Genomic DNA, 27,020 nt, shown 5'->3' with positions numbered 1-27,020 from the left:
ATGAGGAACAGCAACACTTTATACAATAAATTAATTCAATAGGTAATAATGCTTTAATGTTATTTATTCATTTTTACTTTCAGAACTTGGTGTGTGTATATGTATAGTTTTAATATAGTTAGTTTACATTTTATGATTGGGAGGATTTATTTCCTAAAAATAAAGTGTTACACAGTGATATCATTCAATCGGTATATCATAATTAATAGTATATTGCATGAAAAATCCTTTGCACGTTAAATGTGCTTATGATATAAAATACTGATCCCTGGAGGTTTTACTTTTTCACCCCATTCCTAAACCTGTCGTTTCTAAACCATTATGTAATAGGTTTGAAACTTGTATACATTTCATTTTTTTTAATTGACGAGCAAGCAATAAGTGATTCCACATTTCTTATTTACTCCAGCACTGTCCCTTTACTTGTTTTTTTTAGGTTGTCAAAAAGGTTATATCGAACTCGAATATTTATGCAAGTGTTGTAAAATACAGAATAAAATCATAATGGTAGGATTCTTGGATTCTCCATCACACATATTTAAACTGGCTGCACTGTTCCTTGTGTAAAATGAATTCCTGTCCTTACTAGATTGACACACTGTCAGGCAAGGTTCCACATTATTTAATTGTTCAGTGGGACAAACATGTACACAAAAATAAATATCACAAAACTAACAGTACAAGTATCATTAAAGAGCTAGCATATAGCTATTCAAAATTGTGAATAAAAATATTTTTAAAAATTGTGAATGCTTTTAAATTTGTAATTGTGTACTTATACAGGTAACATGAAAGTTGGCAGCATGGTAGCATTCCAGATATCTTTTTCATTTCAGTTAGAAAATCTTTGCTTGAGCACCAAAATCTTTGCCTGTAAGGCATCTTTTTGAGGCTTGTGTGTTTTCCCTATGCCAGTGTGACATTATTCCCACATCCCAAAGATTTGCAGGTTAGCTAGGCTGCCGCCTCTAAATGGGCTTTTTAGGATAAATGTATTGACGCCCTATCAGTGTTTGTTCCTGCCTTGCTCCTCATCCTGCTGGGATAGTCCCTCTCTCTAATGACCTGGCTTTATCATGTTTTATTTTGTCAAATAAGAAAACCACTGCAAATTTACATTAAACTTGAGGGCATATTGATTTGTATGAGGAGCATATATATATAATATTTCCTCTGATGATAAATAATTTTACACTTTTAAATATTTAAAAAAGAGAATTAATTGGATTATTTTTTAGCATCAAGATATTAGTGCTAATCTTAAATGTGAAAGTAAATGTCACAATTAACCTTCCAAAAAGAATAACTTTGAATACACTGAAGAGGATCTAAATTGAACATTTTTCAGTTAAACCTGGCACACATCAGCTGTCAGGAGGGATGGTGCAATTTCACACAGACAAGTTATCTTCAGATTGTCTTAATCACCTGAAAGCAAATTTTTTTTTTTTTTTTTTGGGAACTTCAGTTTACTCATTGGTGAATTTTAGGTAAGCAGCATTATAAAAAAAAAACTTTGGTGCATTTTTATTTAATTCACCTGAGTATTAATACTGTATATAATTAGAAGACAATTTATTCTTGTATATATGGAAGTACTTTATTACCAAAAGCTTTGGTTCAAAATGAGTTGTTACACTATAATTTTATTGTGACATTTATCAAAGTTATCATTTCTTCACTCTTGTTGTCAATTTGAGAATACCAACAATATGTAATCAGTCAGCATTTTTCATATATAAAGTTCAGATACAAGTCAACAAATGGATTAAGATTTTAATAGATCTAAGAAACACTGATTATCCAACAGTTCTACAAACCATCAATAACTCTGTTTTCCCACTAACACAAGTAACTTGAACTTAAATTGACCACTTCAATAGTGATGTTAACTATATCCCCTGCAGTAAGATTTCTTCCTGATATAATTATTAAGCAAGACTCCTTATGTATATAATTTTTATATTCAAGGCTATTAAAAAAGAAACAGTAAAGCATTGACTGTATGATGGCCAAATCCAGTTTCCGAATTTTGTAATAGTACCTTGAAAGTGCTATCTATATATTCATCTTTTTTAATTAAAAATTTGAAAATAGGATTCTTGATTTTGCCAAAATATTGTTGCAAATTCTCAACATGTTCAGTGTTGCAAATGTATTGCAATACCTGGCCTAAGTAGAAAACAGTATTAAACATAACCAGTATGACATATTCCTTTGAAAATTAATGTGACTTAGAAGCTTTGTGGTAAGGTAATAACAACAGAAGTTGGAACAGTGGTGACTTCTATATGTTTGTACACAAACAACTGAACAACAAAATTTCTAGACATTGCATTTAACAGACATAAAAATATGTATGTAAGATTGATGGATATCTAATTGCTGAGCTTTGTGTGTTGCAAATTATGATGAAGGCTTTAGTTCTTGTTATTAAATGTCTTTGAGACCAAGGACGAAAACATCATGGATTACTAAGAGTTGGTACAGTTTAAACCAACTCTTCACTTTTCTCAGAGTTATAGCACCCTGTTTGTACAGTATCTCAAATGCCTCAGACCAAGGACTGATGACTTGCACAAGCAGTGCTCCATTATTCTAGACATTGCTGGATTTGTTTTTTTCTTGTGAAACTGGTACTTTCATAACTGTCGTGTCATCAGCTTTTACTTTATTATAGGCCTCATAGATAGAAATGACATCAGTAACATCTTCAAATGGCATGCAGTTAGACCAGGCGTTTATCATAATTTGGCCATCTATCTAATACAGCCTGTTTGGCATTTCGTACCTTTTGTAATTTAAGTATACACTGAGTAGATCCCGCCATCCAACTGTAATATGCAAAGCCCTTTAGGATAGGAATCAAATGTAAATGATTCAATAAAAAATGCAAGCACTTTTTAATTCCTGATTAACTTTATCATATGTGGTTGAAACTTGAGGGTTTTGATTTTACATACACCAAAGTTATTAATAAGGCACAAATCCGGACCCTGACATTGTATTATTATAGGAACAAAAAAGTTATTCTATAGCAGAACAAAAATTATTTTTTAGAAAGCAAAATAAGCACTGTTGTGAATGTACATTAGTAATTTTTACCACCACCAGCGGTGATAAGCATTGCATCATTCACCAATTGTTTTTCTTTTGTTTTTCTTTTCATTCCTTTTCAAAGTCCTTGCCACCCTCTTCTGTGTGCTCTGGTTGTGCCTCTCCTCGTCTTTCCTCTCTTCGTCCTGTTCCTAAACCTCCTTCTGTTCACTGGCCTGAAGTCATGGTTACTTATGTTGACCCTTCTCCTTTACCCGATACTCCTTCTCCTCCTCCACTTCCAGCCAAAAAACACCGCCGCCACCGACAGGTAATGTAGGGTGTGTTTTTAGTGACTCTTCCATTTAACTAGCTATAACATTGTTGTGCAGGGTAGGTTTTTATTTTCTTAGGCCTGATTTACAATACAATGGTTATGGCTGATTGCAAGTCTTAGCTCATGATTACATCAGTCTAGTGGATATTTTTGTTCCTCTGAACTATATAAAGCACATTACTTACACTTTTTTTTGTGTGGTAATGCTATTTGAAATATTTCAATATACTATTTATTTGAAGGTATTTGTTTGTGAACTTTAATTTACTTTTATGATTAGACTAGTCTGAATATATTATGAACTATTCTAAGTTGATAAGGTTTACAGTGGTCACCAGCAACACACTCCGGGTGCTCTCTCTCTTGTCATTGCTAATATGTTACAGGGAGGCATGAATATGGCATGGAATACTGGAACACTACTGTTTAACTGAAAAATATCAGTCAGCCAGTGATAGATTTCACTACTTTGCCTGGGATCTGGCTTTCCTGTGTAGTGGTTTTCTCTTTCTCTCTCAGCATGACATTGCATGCTTCCAGTTTCAGCAGGTTTTAAATAGTGGTACCATGCTTATGGCTTTTTGTAACTAAAAATTTATTAACTTAAACCAGGTAATTTGGTCGATGCCTGTCAATGTGTCAGAGTTTGATCTTGCTTTGCCTTTAGGACATTGCAACTACTATAACTGACAATATATTTATCAAATAGATATCATGCTGTCAGTCTTTTCCTTGCACACGGAAGATGGTGATTGAACATGGCCAAATCCTATCATTTCTTATAATGCATAATTACATTATTACTCACGATTTTCCATTGGAAACTCCATATTTAATTTTATTAAATTTATTTGTCCTCTAAATATGTGGCAAGACCAAAAGGTGCTACGTATATCTAACTTGCTGCAAACTATGCTCTATTATTTACACCGAATATAGAGACTCAGATTGGCTACTCAGAGTTCAGAGTACTGTACAGTATTGAATCTACTGTAGTGGGAGTTTGGCCCTGTTTAAATATGCAGGTGATTCTAATAATATGAAAACCAGAAATTAAGTGTGCAGCACATACAAGAAGGGTAGGAAGGTGAGGTTAATGTATGTTTCTGCTACTGATTTAGACTGGTACATCTGTATGAGAATATGGTCCATTGTGCTCACAATCCCCTTGCACACGTTATGGTCCGTTGGGAAAATGGAAACATTTACTGAAGGTAAATCAAAACTAGTCTTACTCAAAGCACTTATTGTAGTTTTTACTTCACCACTTATACACCACTTCTTTTCTGATACAACTACATCAAGGCATTTGCCATTCTGTACCTTCACTAGTCAATAAGACCCCAAGGATACTTAAACTATTACATTTACATTTATTTGCTTAGCAGACACTTTGATCAATAGCGACTATCAAAAGAGGTAAACAGTTGAGTAACATTAGGCTAGGGCCTGTTTGTTCAGCAAGTTGATTGCCACAAGTTAAAAGATGTAATAACTTATTTACAATCATATATTACAATCAATAATGCAATATATATATATATATATATATATATATATAGTGGAAGTTGACCCGGACGCAGACAGGCGGACATGTTCTCAACCCCCACACGTTTATTTACAATATTTGCAGTATTTATAATGGTCACTAAGACCCCAAATTAGTGCACAAAAACTGCAAAGTCACAGTCCTGGCTACAATGCCTTTCTTCGGGCCGCCTCCACAGCTCTCCTGAGCTTCGTCCTTCCGCCTCCCGACTCCAGCCTCGAATGAAGGGAGTCGGCCCTTTTTATATATGAACCGGATGAGCCCCAGGTGTTCCCAGCGTTCCTCCTCTAGCCACGCCCCAGCGTGGCGGAAGTGCCAGCTGTCCTCCCGGCAGCTCTCCGGGCGCCGTCCTAATTCTTCCCCCCCAGCACTTCCTGGTGTGGCGGAAGTGCTGGGGTAACAGGTCCCAAGGCATTGGGGCGCCTCCTGGCGGTGACCACGGGCCCCTACAGGGTGGAGCTTCCATGCCCTGTACCCGTGGCCCCCAAAGCAACCAGGAAGGCGACCCCCACGTGATCCAGGGTGGGCGCAGACCCACATCCAGTCCCTCATGGCGTCCCGGCTGGGTCATGGCCAATGGCATACCTGACAATATATATATCTAGATAGATAGATAGTTGTATACAGTATATATAGATATCTTTTTTTTTTCTTTTCAATTAGACAGATATTCACAGAAAAGATGGACCTTCAGTTGCTTAAATACCTCGATGGAGTCAGCAGTACGGATGGAGGGGGGCAGCCCGTTCCACCAGCTTGGAACCACACAGGAAAGAGTCTGGATTGAGACTTGATGCCATGTAGAGGTGGCATCACCAGACACTGTTCCCTGGCAGACCTTAGTGGGCAGGAGTATAGCACTTCAATGTCTCCCATATACTCACATGTTGACCCATTGACTACTATGTAGGCAAGCATCAGGGTTTTGATCTTAATGCATGCTGCAATAGGGAGCCATTTAAGCGACAAGACAGGCTGCTGCATTCTGGATCATCTGTGGTGGCTTGATAGCACATGAGGGTACTCCTGCCACAGGTGAATTGCTGTATTCCAGATGCAACAAGACCAAATCCTGGACCAGAGGTTGTGCTGCATATCCTTGCCAGAAAAGGTCTGATCTTGCGGATTTTGTATAGCATGAACCTGCATGAAAGAGAAACAGTAGAAATATGGTCAGAAAAAAGATATATTACACTTGTAGCAGCTTCTCCCAGTCAACTATAGACTGCAAGCTATCTACGACTGGGAGAGAACCAGTCCCTCACATTTATAGGTATTAATTTGCATCAACAGCATGGCTACAAGACTCAAGTGTACACTGGTGATAACCATCTGATGAGACAGAAAAGTAACATTTGCAAATCTCAGAGATGCAGCCTTGGGGCTCCTAAATAATATAGGCAAGTGTTAATGTCAGGAATTGAATAGTATGAGGCTGAAGCTTTGGAACATTATGCTGTTAGCACATGCCATATTATACTCCAAAGTGCATGAACATAAGCATTCAGTGGGACTGCAAAACAGACAAAATCAGCAAATCCCCACAATATTTTAATTATCCTTGTACAAACAAACAGTTCCCCAACCTGGAGAGAATTTTTATTGCTTCTAAAGATTCTTGTGTTCTTCTTAGTCTCCTCCTCATCACAGACTTTTCTGTCGAGTTTGAGAATGTGATTCCTCTATTTTTTTCCTCCTCATTTTTGAAAAGTTGAAAGCACAATTTTAGTCCAACAATGCAAATATGTTGTTCATGTCTTCCACACAACATTATAGAGATGCATTAACTAAGGAGTTGTCACAGTGTCTGGTTCCCAGGGCATCAGCATTTCTGGTTAAATCTCTTCGACTAATGCAGACTTTTCAGTGTAGCTCTTCTCATTCAGCACAATGATCTTCGCTGCAGAAGTAAGTCCAGTCTCTAAAAAATGCTTCTGGTACTTTGTCCTTTGCAATACGCTTGTACAGGAGGTTGTCTAAGTGTTATTTCTATCTATAAGCTGTTGTCCTTGAAAAATGTCTACCATACTTAGGTATTTGTTTATGTCATTTTAACAGATGTGGTCTTCTTGAACCATCCACATTTTTTATCCAAATCTAAAAATTCTAAAGCTAACATTGCATAGAAGGCCTCTTTATTTTACTTGATGTCTCACCTTACATCTGAATCAGAATAGATCCTTAAGATGTTCCATGACTGTCATTAATTATTTTTCGACCCATTACAATCACTAATTATTGTCATAATATCCATACACAAGTATGCAGAGGTTTAACGTAACATTCCCACTAGAATCACAGTGCAGTATACAGAAGTTATTTATACATACATGCACATGAGAGTTACTGTTTGTGCAAAACAACAGTGCGTATTATTAATGAATTAAGTACAAACTATACAAAGTGCAATGAGACAAAGAAAATACAGTGTCATATATCAACACAAATGAGACATAATACTGCAAAGTAAAGAATTTGGTGACAGGAAGGCCTTACATTCTGTGGATAGAAGCTGTTTCACAGTTTGGTAGAATAGGCTTAGACCAGTTGGCAGGTGGGCAGAATTCATAAGTGGTATGGAAGCTTTACAATTTTGTAAGCCCTGTGAATGCAGTGTTTTTGGAATATAAACTGAATATTATTATTGATAATTATTTTTAATATATTATTTTTTGCCTATGTGCACTATTATGTAATATGAGATATTGTGATTTCCATTTCAAAAAGTGATACAGCTGGTCAGGATAGCTGGTAGTACTTCTCGGTTGCTGCATGAAGCGGAGACCTTGTTTCACCTTCTTCACTAAGGTGGTGGTGTTGAAGGTTAAGGTGAGGTTGTCTAGGTGTACAGCAAGGGATTTAGCACTCCTAACTAAATCCATTGCAGGACCCTTGCTGTGCAGTGGGGAGTCGACAGCATGGGTCTTCCTAAAATCAATAGTTATCTCTTTTTTGTTTTTTTTCCATATTGAGACAAGCATTGTTGATCTTGCACAGATTCAATAGCTGCTGTTCTTCCAGTCTGTACTCTGATTCAGCTGTGCTTCTGAATAGTTCTGTCAGCTACAAACTTGATGATGCCGTATTATGTGTACATGCATGCTTGGAAGGGAGAATTTCAATTGTTTGGTGATAAATAGTTCTTGTTTGGTTGACAATTAATAATGAATTTTGTTTTGTATACAGTGTCATGAAATTGACACTATAGTTAGCTTCATATGCTAAAAATAGATTTTTGGAATGGAAAACAAGGAATATCGCTTCCTAAGGGGTTGTAACACAGGTGATTTGTAGAACACTAATATAACCAGTCATATTTCATGGCTGTCATTCACATTATTGTGGGGTAATGAAGCACATTTTAAAGAATGTGGAATGATGCGTTGTTTCCACAGGAATATTGTGAACATTACTGCATTTACTGTGGGAAGCTCACCCCTTGCCTTCACCTTTCAACTGCCCTTTCTGGTTTTTTGATTCAAGTAGATGAGGTTTAGAATATGTACGCTGTAAGCGCAGTGGACTAATGCAATAAGTATCATTTCTGTGCCTGAATCCTCTATAGGTTACTATATACAAGATTACCATCATAATTGACAAAACCAGCATCACAGTACCAAAAGATTAACGATTAGAAAACATTATGTAAACATTAATGAAGGAAGGTACATGTGGAATTTAGCAGTGAATTTAGCTCCACAAGTCACTGTCTTATCAGTATTATCGATCACTACAAGAAAAGTAACAGACCAATCAGGTGGTTACTGACTGAAATAAAGGAAGGGTGGTGAAAGAACAATGGGGAAACTGATTATTAAAAAATGTAGATAACACTTTTTAGTTTAGGCACTGCAAAAATGCTTCTATTACTCACTTTTATATAGTAAGACCTTAACAAACACTGATTTGGGTCATCATAACACTTACAAAGCACCAGTAAAGTGTTTGTTCATCTCTGCAATGTGTCCTACTTCACTTAGGAATGGTCTGAGGTGGCTTAACCCGAGACACATTTCCATTGATATTACATCTTTAGTAAAAGACCTGTCAATTATTCATATTATTAAGTCATTTTACCATCACATCAATATGCCACAATGCACAGAGAAGAATAACATATCTACAAATGTTTTCTGTTATGAAGACCAAAAAAAGCCTTTGTTAAGGTCTTGTTACACATAAATGAGTAATAAAAATATTTCTGCAGTACCTAAAGTGTTACCAAACATTAGTGCAAGTTTTAAATAATATAAAAAGTAAAATTAAATGGCAAATTTCTTTTGGACTGGTTGAAAAAAAATTATGTTCTAGAGAACAGGAACACCACTTTAGTGACAGTGGGTGAATGTTGCAAAAAAAAGATTGCATTCTTGTCAAATTACTCTGCACATTTTGTTCGGTCGATTACAGCTTAAGAACATTTTAAGTCTTTGAAAGATTAAATACTTAGCAAGATGAACAAGAATACAATAAAATATTCTGTGTAGGTTGTATTTTTTGTCTGTGACTTTTTCCTGAACAACTGTACTACTCTGTCTAGTTCAATGAGTATCAACGCCTACTGTTTACTCAGACCTGCAATTGTAGTGCATGACCACATAACAATCTACAATGTAAAATATAAAACTTGTGTCATTACCCTTGATTAGTACTGTTCTTGCTTCCTGGCGCAATTAAACAATGCATGGTGATTAGTTTTCGTAAGGTAAATGCTGAATGCTCAAGTGTTTATAAATATTTATTATAGATGAACTTTAGCTAATGCTTACATGCCCACCTAACATTCAGCACAATGGCATTAATTTGTCTTGTCGATAATTAATAGTTTATATCTGATAAAAAAAATGGTTGCCAACATGTGGAAATCTTCCAAAAGATGTACTCTATTTTAACCTAATTAAGTGTTTTTATGAGCACCTAGTAGTTATATCAATTGGCTGGGCACCATAACTAATAAACTGGTCAAAAGCATTAAGCTATGAGCAAAAAACATTTCCAGAAGCTAACACAATCATGTGTTGCAATATCCTCAAAAGTGACTTATGATTTATCATATATTTTGACCCTTATTATTATATTTTATACTTTCCATAATATAAGTGGTACTATTCATCCTGTTGTGCTACTTCTGTAATGAATGCGGCTAAGTCACCATAGAACACCTTGCTTCTTTTAGTGTCATAATTCATATCCAGTCTTAGACTTTAGTAAATAATCAGGAGAGCCATGTGAGAAAAATCCTGCTGTAGAGCATGACATCTATGGGAAAACACGAACAGCTGATATTAGGATGCTCCAGAGACAAACTTAAAGTATTAAAAGATGAAATTCTGCATTATTCAGGAATATGTACAACACAAAGGATTTTTGTTTTTAGTTTTAAAGAACACTGAATTTACAGTTTTGCAAGCCTAAAATGTCAATGAAAATAAGACCATTAAATTAGAATGGAACAATTTCTTGCAAAACAAATTTCGCAAGAGTCTAATGTGTTTTATTATATTTGTAATCATAGAATAATTAAAGAGTTTGTTGAAAGGCATTCCTTATGTTCAAAGGCTGTATTCCAGACAGAATTGGGAACTCATTTCTAACTGTGAATCAGAGCACTGAATTTGTGAGGCAGTCATGCTAAACAATGACATGGATAAATAACATTTAATAAAACTCATTACATAGGAAGTCTTCTAAGTATACACACCTTCCTTATATCAAAATGGTTTTCCTGTGCTTCTCAGATTTTGGGTGGTATCCAGATTGTATCTGTTTTTTGTGGCATTGTGCAATGATGATTTTTTCCCCATCTTGTGAAAATCTTTTTTTTATAGTTTGTTTTATTTTTTAAGCATTTCAGATCAATAGAAGAAAGAAAAAAATCCTCCAAAGAAGGCAATTACATGAGTGATACATTACCAAGAAAGAAAAGTGCCCCAACTATTTCACCCCACTTCAACAGCTCAACGCTGGGACGCAGTGTTACACCCAAAGTAGGTATTTAAATATTAATATTTTGTTTTACATTTGCACCTGTTTGTTTTATATTAGTATTTGTTTAGAGTTCTTGGTGTTCTCTATGTGAATCTCTGAATGTGGTTCTAATTATGAATTTGAGTAAATGTGTTTCTTAGATGTAATTATATAATATGTTTTATATTTTGTATTTCAGGAAGCAAAAAAATTGTTAAATCAATATAGTGATTTTTATCAATACTTTCACATCAATTCAATATATTGAATTTGCATGTTGAGAATCAATTTTCAGGAACCTAAAAAATAGATCTCCTACTTCGTGAGGTATGTTGAATGATTTTCCCACCAAGGGACCTATGAAAGTGATGTGTGAATGACTGACAGTTTGTTTAGTCATCCTTTCGGCATGCGCCCTAAAGGATTACGCAGTTGGGCTCATGATCGTTTTTAATCTACATTACACTTGGATCGGAAAGAAGACACACCGTTCTCTGCAGGAAAGCAAAATCATATTTACCGTGAACTACCATTTTGTATTTAGTATGATGAACCAAACAGCACTTCTCTTCTGATGGTGGAGTATTCTTGTATAGGGCCATATAGATTCTGCTTTTGCCGAATTGTGGAGGAAATTGCAGAATTCAGACATGAAAACTGATGATATAAATCATACTGTAGTAACAACAGACACAAGACTGCTGTCAGTGAGACAGCAGTTCATCACATGGCACGCACACAGGCTGCTAAGATTTAAAGAGGAGATCTCAATGATTTTCAGAGGCACCATTGCTGAAACATATATTGTTATGGCTTCAGTGCCTTAATGACTCACTGTAAAATTTTGAAAGAACAGCTTCCACCTTCGCTGTTAAATAATGTAGAGTTGTTAGTCATTTTTTCTTTTTATTTTCAGTCAATACACTGAGAAAATTATCAAGATGTTTTGCATTTTTACTTACAATTTCCACTAGCTATTGATAATTTTTCTTTCTAGTGCCATTCCAACATAACCCCAATCAAAGTTCATAGTTTTGTCTTGCATTTAAATTCTTGTAGTTTTGTTGACATTTTGCTTATCATTTACACAATGTTACTGCTATCTGTCCCACTGGAGAAAAGTAACCAGTATGCCTAACAAATAACATTTGCAGTTTAGGCATGAAACTCAATCATATTTTTATTTACTTTTTACTTTTTGAAAAGCATGTGTTAGTTAATCTAAAAATGGCATGTGTGGATATTAATCTTTTCTTGAAGAAAGATCTAATGATCTATTTTTGATTGTACAGGTTTTAAAGTAAAAGTAATAAAACATGCTTAAATTTGCTTACAACCCTGAAGTGAATTAAGCTGGTTTGCTGCTAATTTTGCAGTTAAAGTGATATTTGAAGAGTTATGACTTTGAAGCAATACTGAAGTAATGTTCTGCATATTTCTTTTCTCATTTGAGAAGTCTCATATGCCCCTGGTTCAGAGTGCTAGCTGTGGAAGTGTACTTCCTCGAAATCTAACTGTATCACCGAAGGACATTGACTCAAGAAGAATGCACAAAGGTGAGCAATTTTATTATTTTTTTTAAGGTATAACTTTAACTCTATGGTATTTCACTGTTAGTATTGAACAATGTGCTATTAAAGTATTGAACAATGTGCTATTAAATTGGCATACATCTACAAAATTGATGACTCAATGTTTTGCTATATGTTGTAAGAATATAGACAATGAGGTGGCACAATAGTTAGTGTAGCTGCCTCATAGTTTTAGGAAAACTGTTTACATTCCGGTCCAGTAACTGGTTGTACAAAGTTTGTACGTTGTTCTAGTGTGCCTGCTGGGTTTTCCTTAAGGTGTTCTTGCTTTCTTCCCACGCCTTATGCCTATAGCAGCCTCTCTTGTTCTGTTGGCCCTTAGGAGCTTGACCCTTAAATTAATAACACAATACAGTATTTTGATGTCAAATTTGATTTAGAAAATATGAAGATGTTCCAGTTAGTCATTGTCCCATGCAGAGTATGGCACCTATTACTGCCGATCACCATTTTGCATTAAATATTTCAGAAAAAGTTCTAAATGACACTTACTAAACTATAACTAAAATATTTTGTTTGAGTAAAATCCAGAATGCTGCTCAATGCAACTTTCAACAGCAACTTGACTGCATGCCTTAGATAAGTCTAAGAGTATATGAATAAGAAGTTATTTACCATGCAGACAGCACAGTGGCATTTCATTGAAAACATTCCAGTGGTGATCAGGTCTATGTCTGCAAATTTGTTATGAGGAAAATGTAACTTCTATTACTGTAGTGTTAACAGTGCAGAATGTAAAGGCTTTTAACTATAGAAATTACAGATGTTACTGCATTCTTGACTTAAAGGCTTAGAAGTTCATAAAGCTTAATGTTTAATGATATTTTAGTTTTAAGCATGTATCTATTTGTTTATTTTGCATTTTAAATTGTTTTTGTTAGGGGAGGAGATCTGCTTAGTTTGTTCTAGATAGCAGAGGCATACAATATAGAAGCTATTTAAAAAAATATCAGCATTTGTTATATATTCTGATATTGAAAGGTATTTTGGTTAATGACATCTTCCAAAAGAATATTATATAGAAAGTGTTAATTTAGTTTTTATTTCACAAAAACATTTTTATTTTATTTTTATATCTGTTAGTTTTAGTTTTAGTGATTGCTAGCTGTTCCCCGTGGCTCCACCTGCATACTAATGAAATAGGACAAAGTTTAAAAATCAGTGAAAAAAATTTTTAAAAGTGTCCCCCGTGACCCTGTATTCGGATTCAGCGGATTGGAAAATGGATGGATGGATAATTTGTATTGAGAAGAATTGATATTGATAGCTTTCGTATCTGAGGGGTTGTCTTCATATACAATATTTTTGGTTTTGCTGTGAGGGCCGAAAATGTAGCTGTGATCTCTTTGCCAAAAATGTAAAAAGCCAGCAAGGTATCTCTGACCAAGCGGAAGGTAGGTACGCTCCAACGTCAAGTATTGCCACTGTATCTGATCGTGTTCAGCTTTGACAGGAGAGCGTCCCCAGCGTGGGGAGAAGAGCACGTGGCCGTAATCTTGCAATTAGCAGCTACCCTCTAAAATACGTAGCTGTGATCTCTCTCTCAAAAACGTCAAACATTACTCCTTAGCAATCTCTAAATGATAATGTCTCCTGAACAAACGGATATTGTTAGCTAAGCAGAGGCAAGGTACACTCCAACACGTGGTGAGAGGTAGACCAATTTGAACGGAGGCTTGCATGTGAGTGAGGATGGTCCCACTTCCCCCTCTCCTCGGCCCACAGCCTTGATGTCATATTCACGCAAAAAAATCTCTGCCACAAGTGAACTATACTTCTTGCAATAAGAGAAGTTGCGTAATCAACTGAAATGTTTAAGCAAATTATAGAAAAAAAAAAAAACCCGATCAAATCCGTTAAGTAGTTCTCTCGTGAAAGGCAGACAGACGTTGGATTTGATATTTAGAGAGATGGTATGGTTAAAGAGCTACTATGGAGTTTAGTTTTGTGTCACAATCAGACAGAATTGTAGAATTAATGGATTTGGATATGTTAGTGGAAGCTTACTACACTACATGGTTTAATATCTGGTTTTGTTTTTGTCTGATAAAGACAAGCATATTCAGAACCAGATACTGAATATGAACAATTTTATACATTTTTATTATATTTTAAAATATAGTTCTATGCCCTGCAGTGGGCTGGCGCCCTGCCCGGGGTTTGTTTCCTGCCTTGCGCCCTGTGTTGGCTGGGATTGGCTCCAGCAGACCCCCGTGACCCTGTAGTTGGGATATAGCGGGTTGGATGATGGATGGATATAATTCTATGCCATTTGTGCTGAACAAATGTGCGCTGATTGTTGGCACTTTTTATCTTTTCCTTTTATTGCTCAGGATCAACCAATTTGTAATTAAATTTAGGGGAATTGTACTCTAAATGTCTATACCACGCAACATATCTCGCTCCAAGACAATGTGCTTATAATGAATACCTTCAATATTGCATTCAAAAATAACCCATACTGGGTTTTTAATTTTTACCAGCCATATTGATCTCTGATTCCATCTCAGGCACATACAATTTATAGATAGAATTTTGCCACCTGCAGGCCTGAAAAGATATCAATAATCAGAAAATAAATTTTACTGTGTTTGACAGATGTGATTATGAAAATCATGGGGACTTAGGAAGAACAGGGCTCTTAGACTTGAATCAGTTTGTAGACCCCATCTAGCTGTATTGAGGGAAACAAAGAAAAACAAGCATTTAGTGTCAAAGATTAGGGGCAGTGAGACTTGAATAGCCCATGCATAAGAACAGTAAACCTTTAATGAGCAGAGCAAGAGTAGGTAATAGGTGTATGGACAGGCACAAAACAACAGAGACAACATCTGAGATTAGGAACAATATATATATTATCTAAACCTGTTTATCCAGAGCAGAATGGCAGGAAACCTGGAGCCTACCCCCAGCTGGTTTGGATGCAAGGCAGAAAAAATCACTGGTGTGCAATATGTATTATATGGCTGATGTTAAGAACAAAAAGAATATGATATTTCAACTATCTATTTTGAGAGAGAGAAAAATTGAAAAAAGGGGGACAGATATTTTAAAACATAATTCTGCTACTGGATTATTTTCACAATATCAGGTATTTTGAGCTGTGAATATAAATTAAAATTAGTATGGTTAGTTTTTCACCAGTTGGCAAATTCTGTTTGCCTACCTACCTGTAGTTCAATAGAGACATTGCCAACTCAGGAATTTTTACAAGGTTTGTATCGTTTCGTTGTTAAATGTCTTTTTTAAAGCAAAAGTGATTGGTCAGTAACAATATGCTGATCTTGTATGATAACCTAGTCAGTCTCTTGATCAGTGCCATTTTATTTTTAGAAAGGATTTCTCCTGCATGAAGTGGAAGGTGACTTATTGTCAACAGAATACATGCACTTGACAAAAAAACTGAAACATTACTCAGTCGTGATTTTTCTGCCCATACGGTAAAGGTTTTGTTGACCAGCACATTCTGATTTCAGACGTTTGAATTAAATCTTGATATACAACAAGCACAAAGAATACTTTACGGGCCCATATTCAGCTTGCTCTGTCACCACAAATGCTTTGTGAACATCCGCCCTCCGTCACCAGTTGCCGTTTACTGGATGTGGGTGGTTTGTGGTGGATTACTTTCTGTGTTAGAGTTAAGTTACAAAGGTTAAAGACTAATGGCAAGAATATTAATTCAAAAATGAAAACTTAAAATATTTTAGTATATTATTATTTTATTTCAGTTAGTCTTTCCAGCTACTTTAATAGTTTAGTATTAGTTTTTTATTTCGGCTTTGTTAATTACGTATTTTATTTCTGTTTACAAAAATGTTTTTTAATAATCGTTTCAGTTTTGATTTTAGTTTTCGTTACTTATAATAACCTTGCTAACCTCACTTGCAAAGTTGTTCATTAATCTCTAAGAGTCATTGGTTTGGGGAAATTCAGATTAGTTTGGAGCTCAGCTGCTTTGATGCTAGGGCTTCTCTGTGTAGAATGCATCACATCCTGCAAGTATTCAGCACAACTTTTTGGATGAGTAGCCCAGCCCATTTCTCTGCCATAGTATGTGCCCATCAGTGCAGACGCACAAACAGTCTTCTCATTCAGGTAAAGCTTTGGCCAGGCAGGAATCTGGTACTCTGAAGCATTCATTAGCTGTTGTTCTGTTTTGTATTTACAAAAGAGCAAATCTTAACATAATGTCTTTGTATCGACAAAACAAATTAAAATAATTAGAATGTAGTGTTTACTACTGTCTGTAGCCCTGTTCACATGCAGAGCGCAGCATTTAAACTTTTCTTTTGTTAAAGTGCTTGCTCTGCACATCATTTTATTGGTCACTTACACATCTTGAAAAGTTAGCATTAGGTAAAGGAATGGAATTTAGCTTTGTGGCTGTTGCTTTCTCAGTCATAATAGATACCATATTGATTGTAAGTGGAAGCATTAGCTCATCCACTATTTATTGTTTGCATTTTTCCATGGTATGAGACTTGATATGAAGCCATTTGAGCTTTGGTATTCATAGAAATTTTGGTAGGAGTTTGGTGTAGTGCTCCTCAAATTTTGTATGAAAAGCATTAAGTGGCTTCTCCGCGATTGGAATGCAGTGTCTTAATTTGCCTTCTCAGTTAGATGGACTTTATGCTATCAGCTTCCAGTATTTTCATACACAAGGCACACAGATGTCTCTCCTCCTCACCTACTAGAGAACTTGTTTCTCTGAGTGCAAGGTATGCATCATTTTTTAATCATTTGCTTTCTCTCTCCACCTGACTCTGTTGTCTACTTTGTTAAATTGTCGGCTTTTTTATCATGCCTGTCAAAAATGTTTCCAAGCACTACTTTTATTTGCTTACTGCCCTTTCACTGACCTCCCATAGCTTTCTCATTTGCTTTTGGCAGTATAATAGCTTAAGACAGTAGACTAGTGACATGTAGTTTATTTATTGCTCTCTCTCTCATGAAACATATTTATTCTCACATTTGTTTTGGTGATCTTTTTTATTCTTCAGTGAATCTTTTGTGTTGAACCCCCATTGTTATAATGTTCTAATTTTTCTAAATTGTCTTTTGGATTAAACCACACTGAATTACACAGATTTTAATTTGACAGGATAAACTATACTATTGCAGAGCATGCAATTGTATTATAAGTACACAGTGATTAAATGTCTTGAAAGTAAATAGTACTATGAAGTTTAATCCTTGTAGTTAAGATCAAAGCATTATGTATGCTGCTTATAATTCTACTGTTTGTTGAATCTATTGATAAATAAGCTCATTTATGTATTTACCAAAAACACCATAAAATGTTTAAATTATAGCTATCAAAAATCATGATCTCCCTTTTCCTTCTTCCCATACTTACCACTTGAAATAGAAGCTTCTGCCCTGCATATTTTATACAGCCTTGACTCATAGCTTTCTGTGACCGTATTGCATTCCACTGCAGTACAATTCAGAAATTGGAAAAATGTATTATAATAGATTAGATGAGAACCAATCCACCTAAAGTAATAAGTAGGACATGTAAATTAATAATGAATTATCCATACTGCACTTCACTCCAGCTTCTTTTGTGTCAAAGGAGTTGGACTGACAACAAAAATGAAGATCACTTAGTAGTAGGTATTAGAAACAAATTAGTTCAGTGAAGCAAACACTTTGGCTCATTGTCACTGGAATCACAAAGGCAGTACAGTATAAAAGTGTTGTAAATTGCTAAGGAGAAGAAAAAAATGCACATATCCATATTACAGTTAATAATTAAACAGTTAAAAATATGTTAGTTTAAAGCCAGCTGAAGAATAAAAGAAAACAATAAACCAACATGACAAAATATTAAAGGCTATTTCTAAGCTGAAAGAAAATGAGGTAGAAGACACAGTGTTCTGGTTGTACAACCTTCATCAGGGGTTTCATGTATAATGCCGTGCATAGAATTCACACTAAAACATGGCGTATGGATAAAAGTGGAAATGTGAGTACGCACACAAAAAATTCACACGCATAAAACTGTGTGTAAGCCAACTTCCATGCACTTCTGCTTCATAAAACCCAGTCAGAATGAAATGTAATGCACGTGCACACACCTGCTGCCCCATCCTGACTTCTCCCAGAATTTTGCATATTTTAATATAGAAATCAATATAAATATCACCTTCCATTCAGTGTTTGGTTAAAAGACAATGGCAAAAATATATTAAAAAAAAAAAAAAAAGAATTTCAGCGAATGCGAAGTGGAGGCAAGGAAAAACATACTATTTGTTGGTTTAAGGGGTGGTATAAGCAAAGAAAGCATGGTGGAGACCCTCGAGAGTTCAGAAAGTCACACCGTGCCTGAAATAAAAAAGAAGTCGGATATTACAGTCGACATGAAAAGGCGAGTCACAGACCATCGTTTGTTTATTCTCTTTCAGATAATATTACAAAAGCTCACCCCCATGCCGATGACATGATTTGTGCTGCTGTGCCAAGCCCGTCTTCGGGCATGGGCTGCACACACACTTCTGCCTTGGAAACCGCTGGGCGACCGTCTGGCTGTGTGCAGACGGACGCTGTTCTGATTTACAAAATGCAATGGTGGATGCTGTAAGAGATCTGGCCAATGAACTAAAGAACATAAGGGCTGTACTATGTGATATTGACCACATATTAAATGAATTGGTTAAAAAAATAAATGATGCTTCTGATTACCTGTTTTTGCATTCTGCTTACTATAGTCAAAGTTGTAACGCTGTCCAATTTGACTGATCATTTGGTGGGTCAGGGTCCGGTTCATCATACAGCGTCTCTGCAGGTACAGGAAAGCCACGATTGTGTGCCATGTTATATATGCAGCACACTACATGCTTGCAGAATGCAACACATGCTCTGTGCACTATAGAGCAGCACATTAATAGAGTGGAAATGCTTTCTATTTACATACGCAAATTCATTCTCTGAAGTCTCAGAGTGTCACAACAGATCGATTCTCTGCTCTTTATCCTTTAAAGTACTGTTTGCCTTTTGCTGCACTAGTTGGAAAAAAACACCTGCAACTGTGCAATGCTGGCATTTTTATAGGCACTCCTGCTATATATGATGTAATGTCAGCTCATTCTTTTGGTGATTCATCCCTAGCTGATGTAACTTGTCCAGCAGCACAATACCAAAGTGTGTGCAGTGGACCTCTCCAATTTAATTTGGAAAACCAGATGTTGTTGAATGTTGCTTCCTGTTCAACCACAGTGTAAGGAAATCGTATACTTATAACTGTACATGTGAATGACAGTTCTGCCTTTGTAAAGCTGGCACCAGTTCAGCACATCCTCTTGGAAATCAAAACTGACTTAGAAGTCAGTCAACATCATCTGTAAATATGAGCTCTCTTCTAATTCTTCCATTTGTGATATCTTCTAACAACAACAAAGCAGCAATGATAGTTGGAATATTTTGGCCATTCCATGCACCATGATATTGTTACAGAATGATTACAGTCAAGTGAATTAAGTTTGTAAACAATATGCAATTAATTTTCAGTGTATTGAATAAAAAACCAGGATCATAGATGTAAATCGAAAAAAAAAAAAAGCACACCACAGAAACAGTAGCATTTTTTTGATGCTGGGTGCTGCCAGCTTGCAAATCCAAGCAGAAACTTGTGTACGCAATGAGAGAGGCTACAGTGAAAATGTGCATGGCATTATGCCAAGTTTAGTTTTTATGCATCTCGAAGCATGGAAACAGGCATGCGCAACGTTTTTGTGCATATGCTCAAGTGAGAAGGAAAAGCAGGTAACATATATAGGACAGGAAGGAGGGAGCAATATCAGAGCATGTGAAAGGAGAAAAGGTAAAAATAAGTTTGAAAAGCACCCATTAGAGAAGATGAATTAAGAGATTGAAAAGTTTCTGTCTGTCTGTCTGTCTGTCGGTTCATATTTGTGTTCCCAATGTGACAATGAGCTTAGCGTCTTCTTTTTTTTCTTTGAAAGGCATCTTTAAAGGCCTGTGAAAGAACGCAGGCAGGGAGATCAGTGTGGCTATGATCAAGCGATATGAATTTTCTACAATAGGCTTTGTAAGGTCTTTAATTTTAACAGCTTATATTTGCCTATGAAATGCTCTGTAAGCAGTCTTCCTCTTTCACCCATGTACAGTAAATGGCTCTATACATTTCTACCTTGAAATGCAGTAAATAAGATTGTAAGACTGGCAAAAGGCCTGTATTAATATTGAATTCATCAAAGAGACCAGATACAAGGGTATTGTTGGTAACATACATGCAAATAACACAGCAGCTCTTCTAACAGCTCAAAAGCTTCAGGTTGGGAAGGTGTTAAGGTGGAACAGGAGGACCAGTGAGATGCTGGTTTCAGAGTGGATGTTATGAAGTCTACTCCTGGCTTGATTGAGGGCCTGGTCCACAACAATAGAAGAAACTCATTACAGAAGTCACCATCATCACTGCAGTGGCAGCAATGTCTAAGGAACTGTGAAAGAGGGAGATATTTTTTATATGCCAGGAATGGAAGGAGCTGTAAAGAAAGTAACTGTGCAAGTCAGTTGGCTTGTAATAGACAGAGGCATTAAGTCCTGGAAAGTTAATAGAAAGCCTTATATGGGGAGGCAGCATAAAGAAGAGGGATGCCTCACGCCTGGACAAACTGGTGAGGAAGGCAGGCTCTGTTGTAGGCACAGAGCTGGACAGTTTGACATCCATGGCAGAGCGACTGGCACTAAGCAGGCTCCTGTCAATAATGGTGCATCCACTGAACAGTATCATCTCCAGACAGAGGAGCAGCTTCAGCGACAGACTGCTGTCACTGTCCTGCTTCACTGACAGACTGAGGAGATGGTTCTTCCCCCACACTATGTGACTCTTCAATTCCAGCAGGGGGGGTAAACGTTAACATTATACAAAGTTATTGTCTGTCTGTTATACCTTCATTGTTATCACTCTTTAATTTAATATTGTTCTTTATCAGTATACTGCTGCTAGAATATGTGTATTTCTCCTTGGGATTAATAAAGTATCTATATATCCTATCTATCAAAAAATGGAAGAGCTGATGTAAAAATATTGAATGTAAAGAAAAGAGATGGATGAAAACTAGAAACGTAATTAATGAATTCCTGTAGCTGTTTTCTGGAAAAAGAAGGTGCACCAATACTATCTATATATATATATATAATTCACTAAGGCAAGATAACCATGGAAAGCACGCCGGAAGGGGCGTGGATTCACTAAGCCACCGACAAGTTAGACACCTATGGCGCACGCAGGAAGGAGCCATGCCCACCAACTCCAAGACCATTGGATACGACGACAACTCGCAGAGCCACGCTCACCAACTCAGATGCGACGACACAGAAAAAATGGCGTCATTTATATTTGTCTGTCGTAGAGGCAACATGCAGCTCTGACCCACGCTGACTGTTAATAGAGGCATGTTTCTCGCGGAGGTGAATCGCCATATGCAGCGTGTAAAACGGTTTGCGAGGGGTATCCCATGGGATCCTTAAAACATTCCTTTACAACTGAGGTTAAAACACAGTAAAGTAAGCAGTCTTTAAAAAACGAGTTTTCAGTTACAACGCACGACCACGTGCACCCTGGCAAACTGTTTTACACGCTACATACAGCAATTCGCATCTGCGACAAACATGTGTCTTCTTAGATGCTCCTGCACTTTGTGCACACCACCCTCCCACCTCGCTACTACCGTGGTCGGGTGTCTTGGTGGATTATATATAGAAAGGCAGCCAAAACCGCACAGAGCAATGAAAAGTCTACGTGAGTCACAGGTGCATCTGGACTGTACAAAGACGACAACGACTTGAGTGACGAGTTGAAGGTGGGCACATGAGCAAGCAGTGCATACTGAACGAGAAATCGGCAGACTAGCATGACGGAGGGAGCGGAGTGGATGTCCTTCTCCTCCCGTTCCACCCTCCGCGCCACATGGACGATTGTGTGTTGGTTCGTTCCGTGCATTGGTTAAAACCCAATAAAGGAAGCAGTCTTTAAAAACCAATAAGCCCTGTGCCTCTGTTTCATTACCGTCTCACCTGCTTCACCAATGCAGGCCCCGCAACAGGGCAGCCAACCGGGTAACCAAAGTCTTTGGGTTCAGGGAGGAGTATGGTTACAAAGCTGAAACTTAAAGGAACTGACGGAAGGGCACCACCAGGTGTGAAGCCTTTCGCTTCATTTAAGTCAACACAGGAAACCTCACCCGGCCCGGACACGGAGAGGATTGACAGATTGATAGCTCTTTCTCGATTCTGTGGGTGGTGGTGCATGGCAGTTCTTAGTTGGTGAAGCGATTTGGCTGGTTATTTTTCGAAAACGAACGAGACTCCCACCTGCCAAATAGTTACACGACCCAACAGCGGTCGACGTCCAAATTCTTAGACGGACAAGTGGCTTTCAGCCACGTGAGATTGAGCATTAACAGGTCTGTGATGCACTTGTATGTCCGGTACTGCACACGCGCTACACTGAATGGATCAACGTGTGTCTACCCAGCGCGGGGAGCTGTGCGTAAACCGTTGAACCCCATTCGTGATGGAAACCGTGGCTTGCAATTGTTCCCCACGAACGAGAAATTCCCAGTACGTGCGGGTCATACGCTCGCACTGATTACGTCCCTACGCTTTGTAACGCCCCACCCTACCCCAAAATGGTCGGGTGACTTGGTGGATTATATATAAAAAAGCAGCCGGAACCGCAAAGAACAATGAAAAATCAACGTAGAAACCGACTGAGGCGGTGTTTGGGAAAATTAACAGTCAACATGACTCAAAGGTGCGTGTGGACTGTACATAGACGAAAGCGACTCAGGTAGGGAGTTGGGGGCGGGCACATAAGCGGGCAGTGCATACTGAACGAGCGCTGTTCATCTCCGTCCTTCGCTTTGGAAGGAGAAGGCGCGATGGTGCTCCTCTGGTTTTCAGTCACGGACAATTGTATGTTGGTTCGTAGCGTGCATTGTTGCAATGTTACTTTTCTTGGTGGTTTATTAAATTACGGATTTTTCAAATGTTTATTTTTTCCTCTGTGCTTAAAAATCATTTAAACAGCTAGTCCTCAATATATCTTTTGTACACATCTGGTACAAAGCCTTGCTAGGAAGAAAAGAAATGCTCTTCTACCTAGCCAATGAAGTTGGCTTAGTTAGGTCCCATTCTAGTACCCAGTGCAATGCCACTGACCTGGTGAAAAAAGTTATCAAAAGACAAGGCATTGAGACAAAAAAAACAAAACAGTTCTGCCGGTCTGGTGAAAGTGTTCATGGGAGGATCCTGGACTGGACATTTGTTGAATGCCTGTCTGAGGCTGACAAGACCTTTGTCGTGAGGTATGACTGTGTAGAAGATGTCCATAGTAAAGTTAAAGCAGTTAGGACCATGAAACCTAAATTTGTCAACAACTGGAGAATAAGAAAGGTAAATGGAGTCAACGTCTCTGGTAAGTGTTTGCCCATGGTAATGCTGTATAAGTACTAAAAGTTTCTTAAATTTGCTCAAAATGTGTTGTCTTGCATTCTTGCAAAATAGAGAATCATTCTTCTGCAAATACAACAGCCTTTTTAAACTTCTCAGCTTTTTTCCTGCCAGTTTCTCTGGTGAAGTTGTTATTTTTTCTTGTTTTAAAATGAGCCCATTTGTCAAGTTTGTAAATCTTATCCAACCTTGACTGTTAATAGTAATGATGCATTACCTGAATGAGTCCCCCAATCTTTATGGGTTTAGTAGTCTGGACAGATAATTTACAGCTTACTACATTATCAAACTAATTCTGGGCAATCTTCTACAATATTTCCTTAAGAGGTCAGTTAAATAACAGGGTTTTGAATTGCAAAATTTTTTACTATTATCTGTTATTTCTGATGTTAAATATTTTTATAAATCTACACTCTCTTACTTCTTTGTCTAACTTCTTGGTCTAAAACAAAAAAATATTATTAAATTTTCCATGCACCTTTTTTTACACTTGCCTTCTCTGTCTTTTTTCTTTTCTTTTTTTTTTTTTTTATACCATGGCTTTCAGTGAAGTCCAAAAAAGGTACAGTGAATACAATGACTTTCTCCAGAAGCATGAATCAATGCAATAATTTTTGTATGCATGAATGACTAATTTTCTGAAAGATAAATCACCAAAAAGACCATTTATTTTTCTGTTGTTGCTATTTTTTGTACTCAATAATATGTGTTTGGTTGGCATTATTTATACTCAAGAAAATTAGTCTCCTATATATGTGATTTAGTTAAATCATCTTCTGTGTTAAATTTAATATTGACAGATACAATAGTCAGTTGTTTGGCTTTAGATTGCTAGTTTTGAAATCACTTTCCACAGGCTGCAGCTGTTGTGTTTGCAGTTGGAGTGTGGTTATAGTTAATGACAGACCAAGAGAAATGGTTACCTGCAACCAGTAATTAGAAGATTCTATGTTCAGAGCAATTTGGAACTGTGCATGCTTTCTGTACAATAAGGTTTAACAAATCCTGATTAGTGTTGTATGCTTGCCTTCATTGCATGTTTATTTTTAGATGTATTATTAATGTCAAAATACTTTAGTTTTGTGAAGTAACTAATGACTTTTATTTTGTTTAAATGCAGTTTAAATTTCATTGAATTAGATATGAAAGTAAATTAATTAAAAGAATATGGATAATCTTTACCAGTATGTCACTTTATCCCACATGTTAATGTTCTGTCCTTAAGATTATCTTCTGTTGCCTTTTGCCAGTACTATACTTTCTCAAAACATGTCTTGTTCAGTGGGTTAACTGTTTTTCTGAACTTCATGTCACCTGGACTTTATTTTTACCTCTGATTTTTCCTTCTGTACAATACATTATTTTCAAACAAAATCTTATTGTTATATGTGTGGAATTTGCCTCCCAGCACGTTAGAGTGAGTTAAAGCCATAAAAATACCCCTTGGGGTTTGATACCTAAACCTATTATATTCCTTTGTGAAATGTCATCTTAATTTGCATGTATAGTTTTCAAATAAATCTCATAACTGTCATTTTGACTTTGATTAGGTTGGTATAGTGGAAATATTTAATGGTAAAGGTTCCACTTTTTCATAGTAAGGCCGGGTTTATACTTCACGCGATATGTGTGACTGCGGACGCTACTGCTATGCAAGAAGTGAACTGTTTAAACTTGCGTGCATACTTTATGTAAATCTGGAGGATTTCATCAGGTGGCGGTGCAAGACATCATCACGGTGAGAAAACAATGTTCAGCTTCACTGTGTAGTGGTGCCTGAAACATCCATTAAATTCCCAGGACACCTTCCCAAAATATCTCCCAGAAGCATATAGCGATTAACAACTGGGTCAGTTTTAAGATGACATTTACGAGATTCTACTTTAATGACAAAACTACAGTATGTGATTAAAGTCTAAATTTCCACTTTAAAGATGAAATAGTCCTTTTTTTCTTCACTGAGTCCCTAATTTATTTTTTTCCTCTATGGCTGAAATACACTTCTGTATATTCAGATGCTGTTGAGAAGGTGCAAAAAAAACAAAAGATGTCACAGAAGATGATTTGTCAGACCTTTTAAAATGTATTGCATCATTACAGTTGGGGAATATGCAACAGTTGTATTGTCTGTGCAAGAAACAGATTAAGAAAAGCACCACGAATACATTTGTATGTCAGCATTTAAGTCTGATGATTTTCTTTATCACATCGAACCATTTATCAAACATCGACACACGCACAATAATCCTGTAGGATCTACAAAGTGGCTTGATGTCACCTGTTGATAATGAACAACCCTGACGTCACATTCCAACAATACTGCGCCCACCCCCCCGTATTTTCTGGTACTGCAACTTGCGCATGCGTTGTTATTTTCTGTGGACATGCTCAGAGAATGCATCAAATGAACGCTGGGAATGCGTGGGCAGTCATGATGCGTGCTCGTTCTGAGCATGAAATATAAACCGGACCTAAACTGAAGATGTAAACAAATATATGCATGTAAATATGTATATGAGAAAATACGAAAACACAGAGTGATATATTCATTTATTCACCCATTTTTCTTCAATTTTATGGATTTGTGGAATGCTAATTTTATGTGAGTGATCAATCACCCTTTAAAAAGATGTCTATTCATCAAAAAGCACATGGAAATATTGACACAATCACAGTTGGGCCAGTTTAGAGTTAACTATTGCCCTAACATGCATAAACCTTACAGCTGTATCAAAAATAAATTTGGAATTACCAAGAAATGCTTGAGAGGAACGATATGTAAAGTCTTGCTGATAATTATTTCATCTGTTGTCTCACACCTGAATGTAAAATTACTCCATCTCCCTCAATCACATGTTCATACCCGAGTGAGAGGAAATATATAACAGGCTTGTGTCATTTTGACAGTAGCAAATGATTGAATTTATTGTGAAGGAGGAAATCCAAATGGATGATAATCATGTGTGTCTGGAGAAAGACCTTCATAACTACCACCAATATCTGACATTTAGCAAAACATATTCAAATTAGTAACACAGACCTTAACAATCATCCT

The 27,020-nt window shown here is 36.7% G+C and overlaps 1 protein-coding gene across 1 annotated transcript in view; it reads left to right on the top strand.

Moving 5' to 3' along the window:
- The window catches only part of phldb2b (pleckstrin homology-like domain, family B, member 2b), a 299,785-nt gene that overhangs the window by 212,424 nt on the left and 60,341 nt on the right, over nt 1–27,020 (top strand). The window contains exons 15-16 of the mRNA XM_039745516.1: nt 10,769–10,909; nt 12,346–12,445. Coding sequence (XP_039601450.1) covers nt 10,769–10,909; nt 12,346–12,445 — 241 coding nt within the window. The remainder of the gene's footprint in view (nt 1–10,768; nt 10,910–12,345; nt 12,446–27,020) is intronic.

The sequence above is a fragment of the Polypterus senegalus genome, chromosome 2 (assembly GCF_016835505.1).
Source record: "Polypterus senegalus isolate Bchr_013 chromosome 2, ASM1683550v1, whole genome shotgun sequence".
In the NCBI taxonomy this organism is placed as follows: domain Eukaryota; kingdom Metazoa; phylum Chordata; class Cladistia; order Polypteriformes; family Polypteridae; genus Polypterus; species Polypterus senegalus.
The sequence above is the reverse complement of the archived record's forward strand: the minus strand, read 5'-3'. Positions and strand labels throughout refer to the sequence as shown.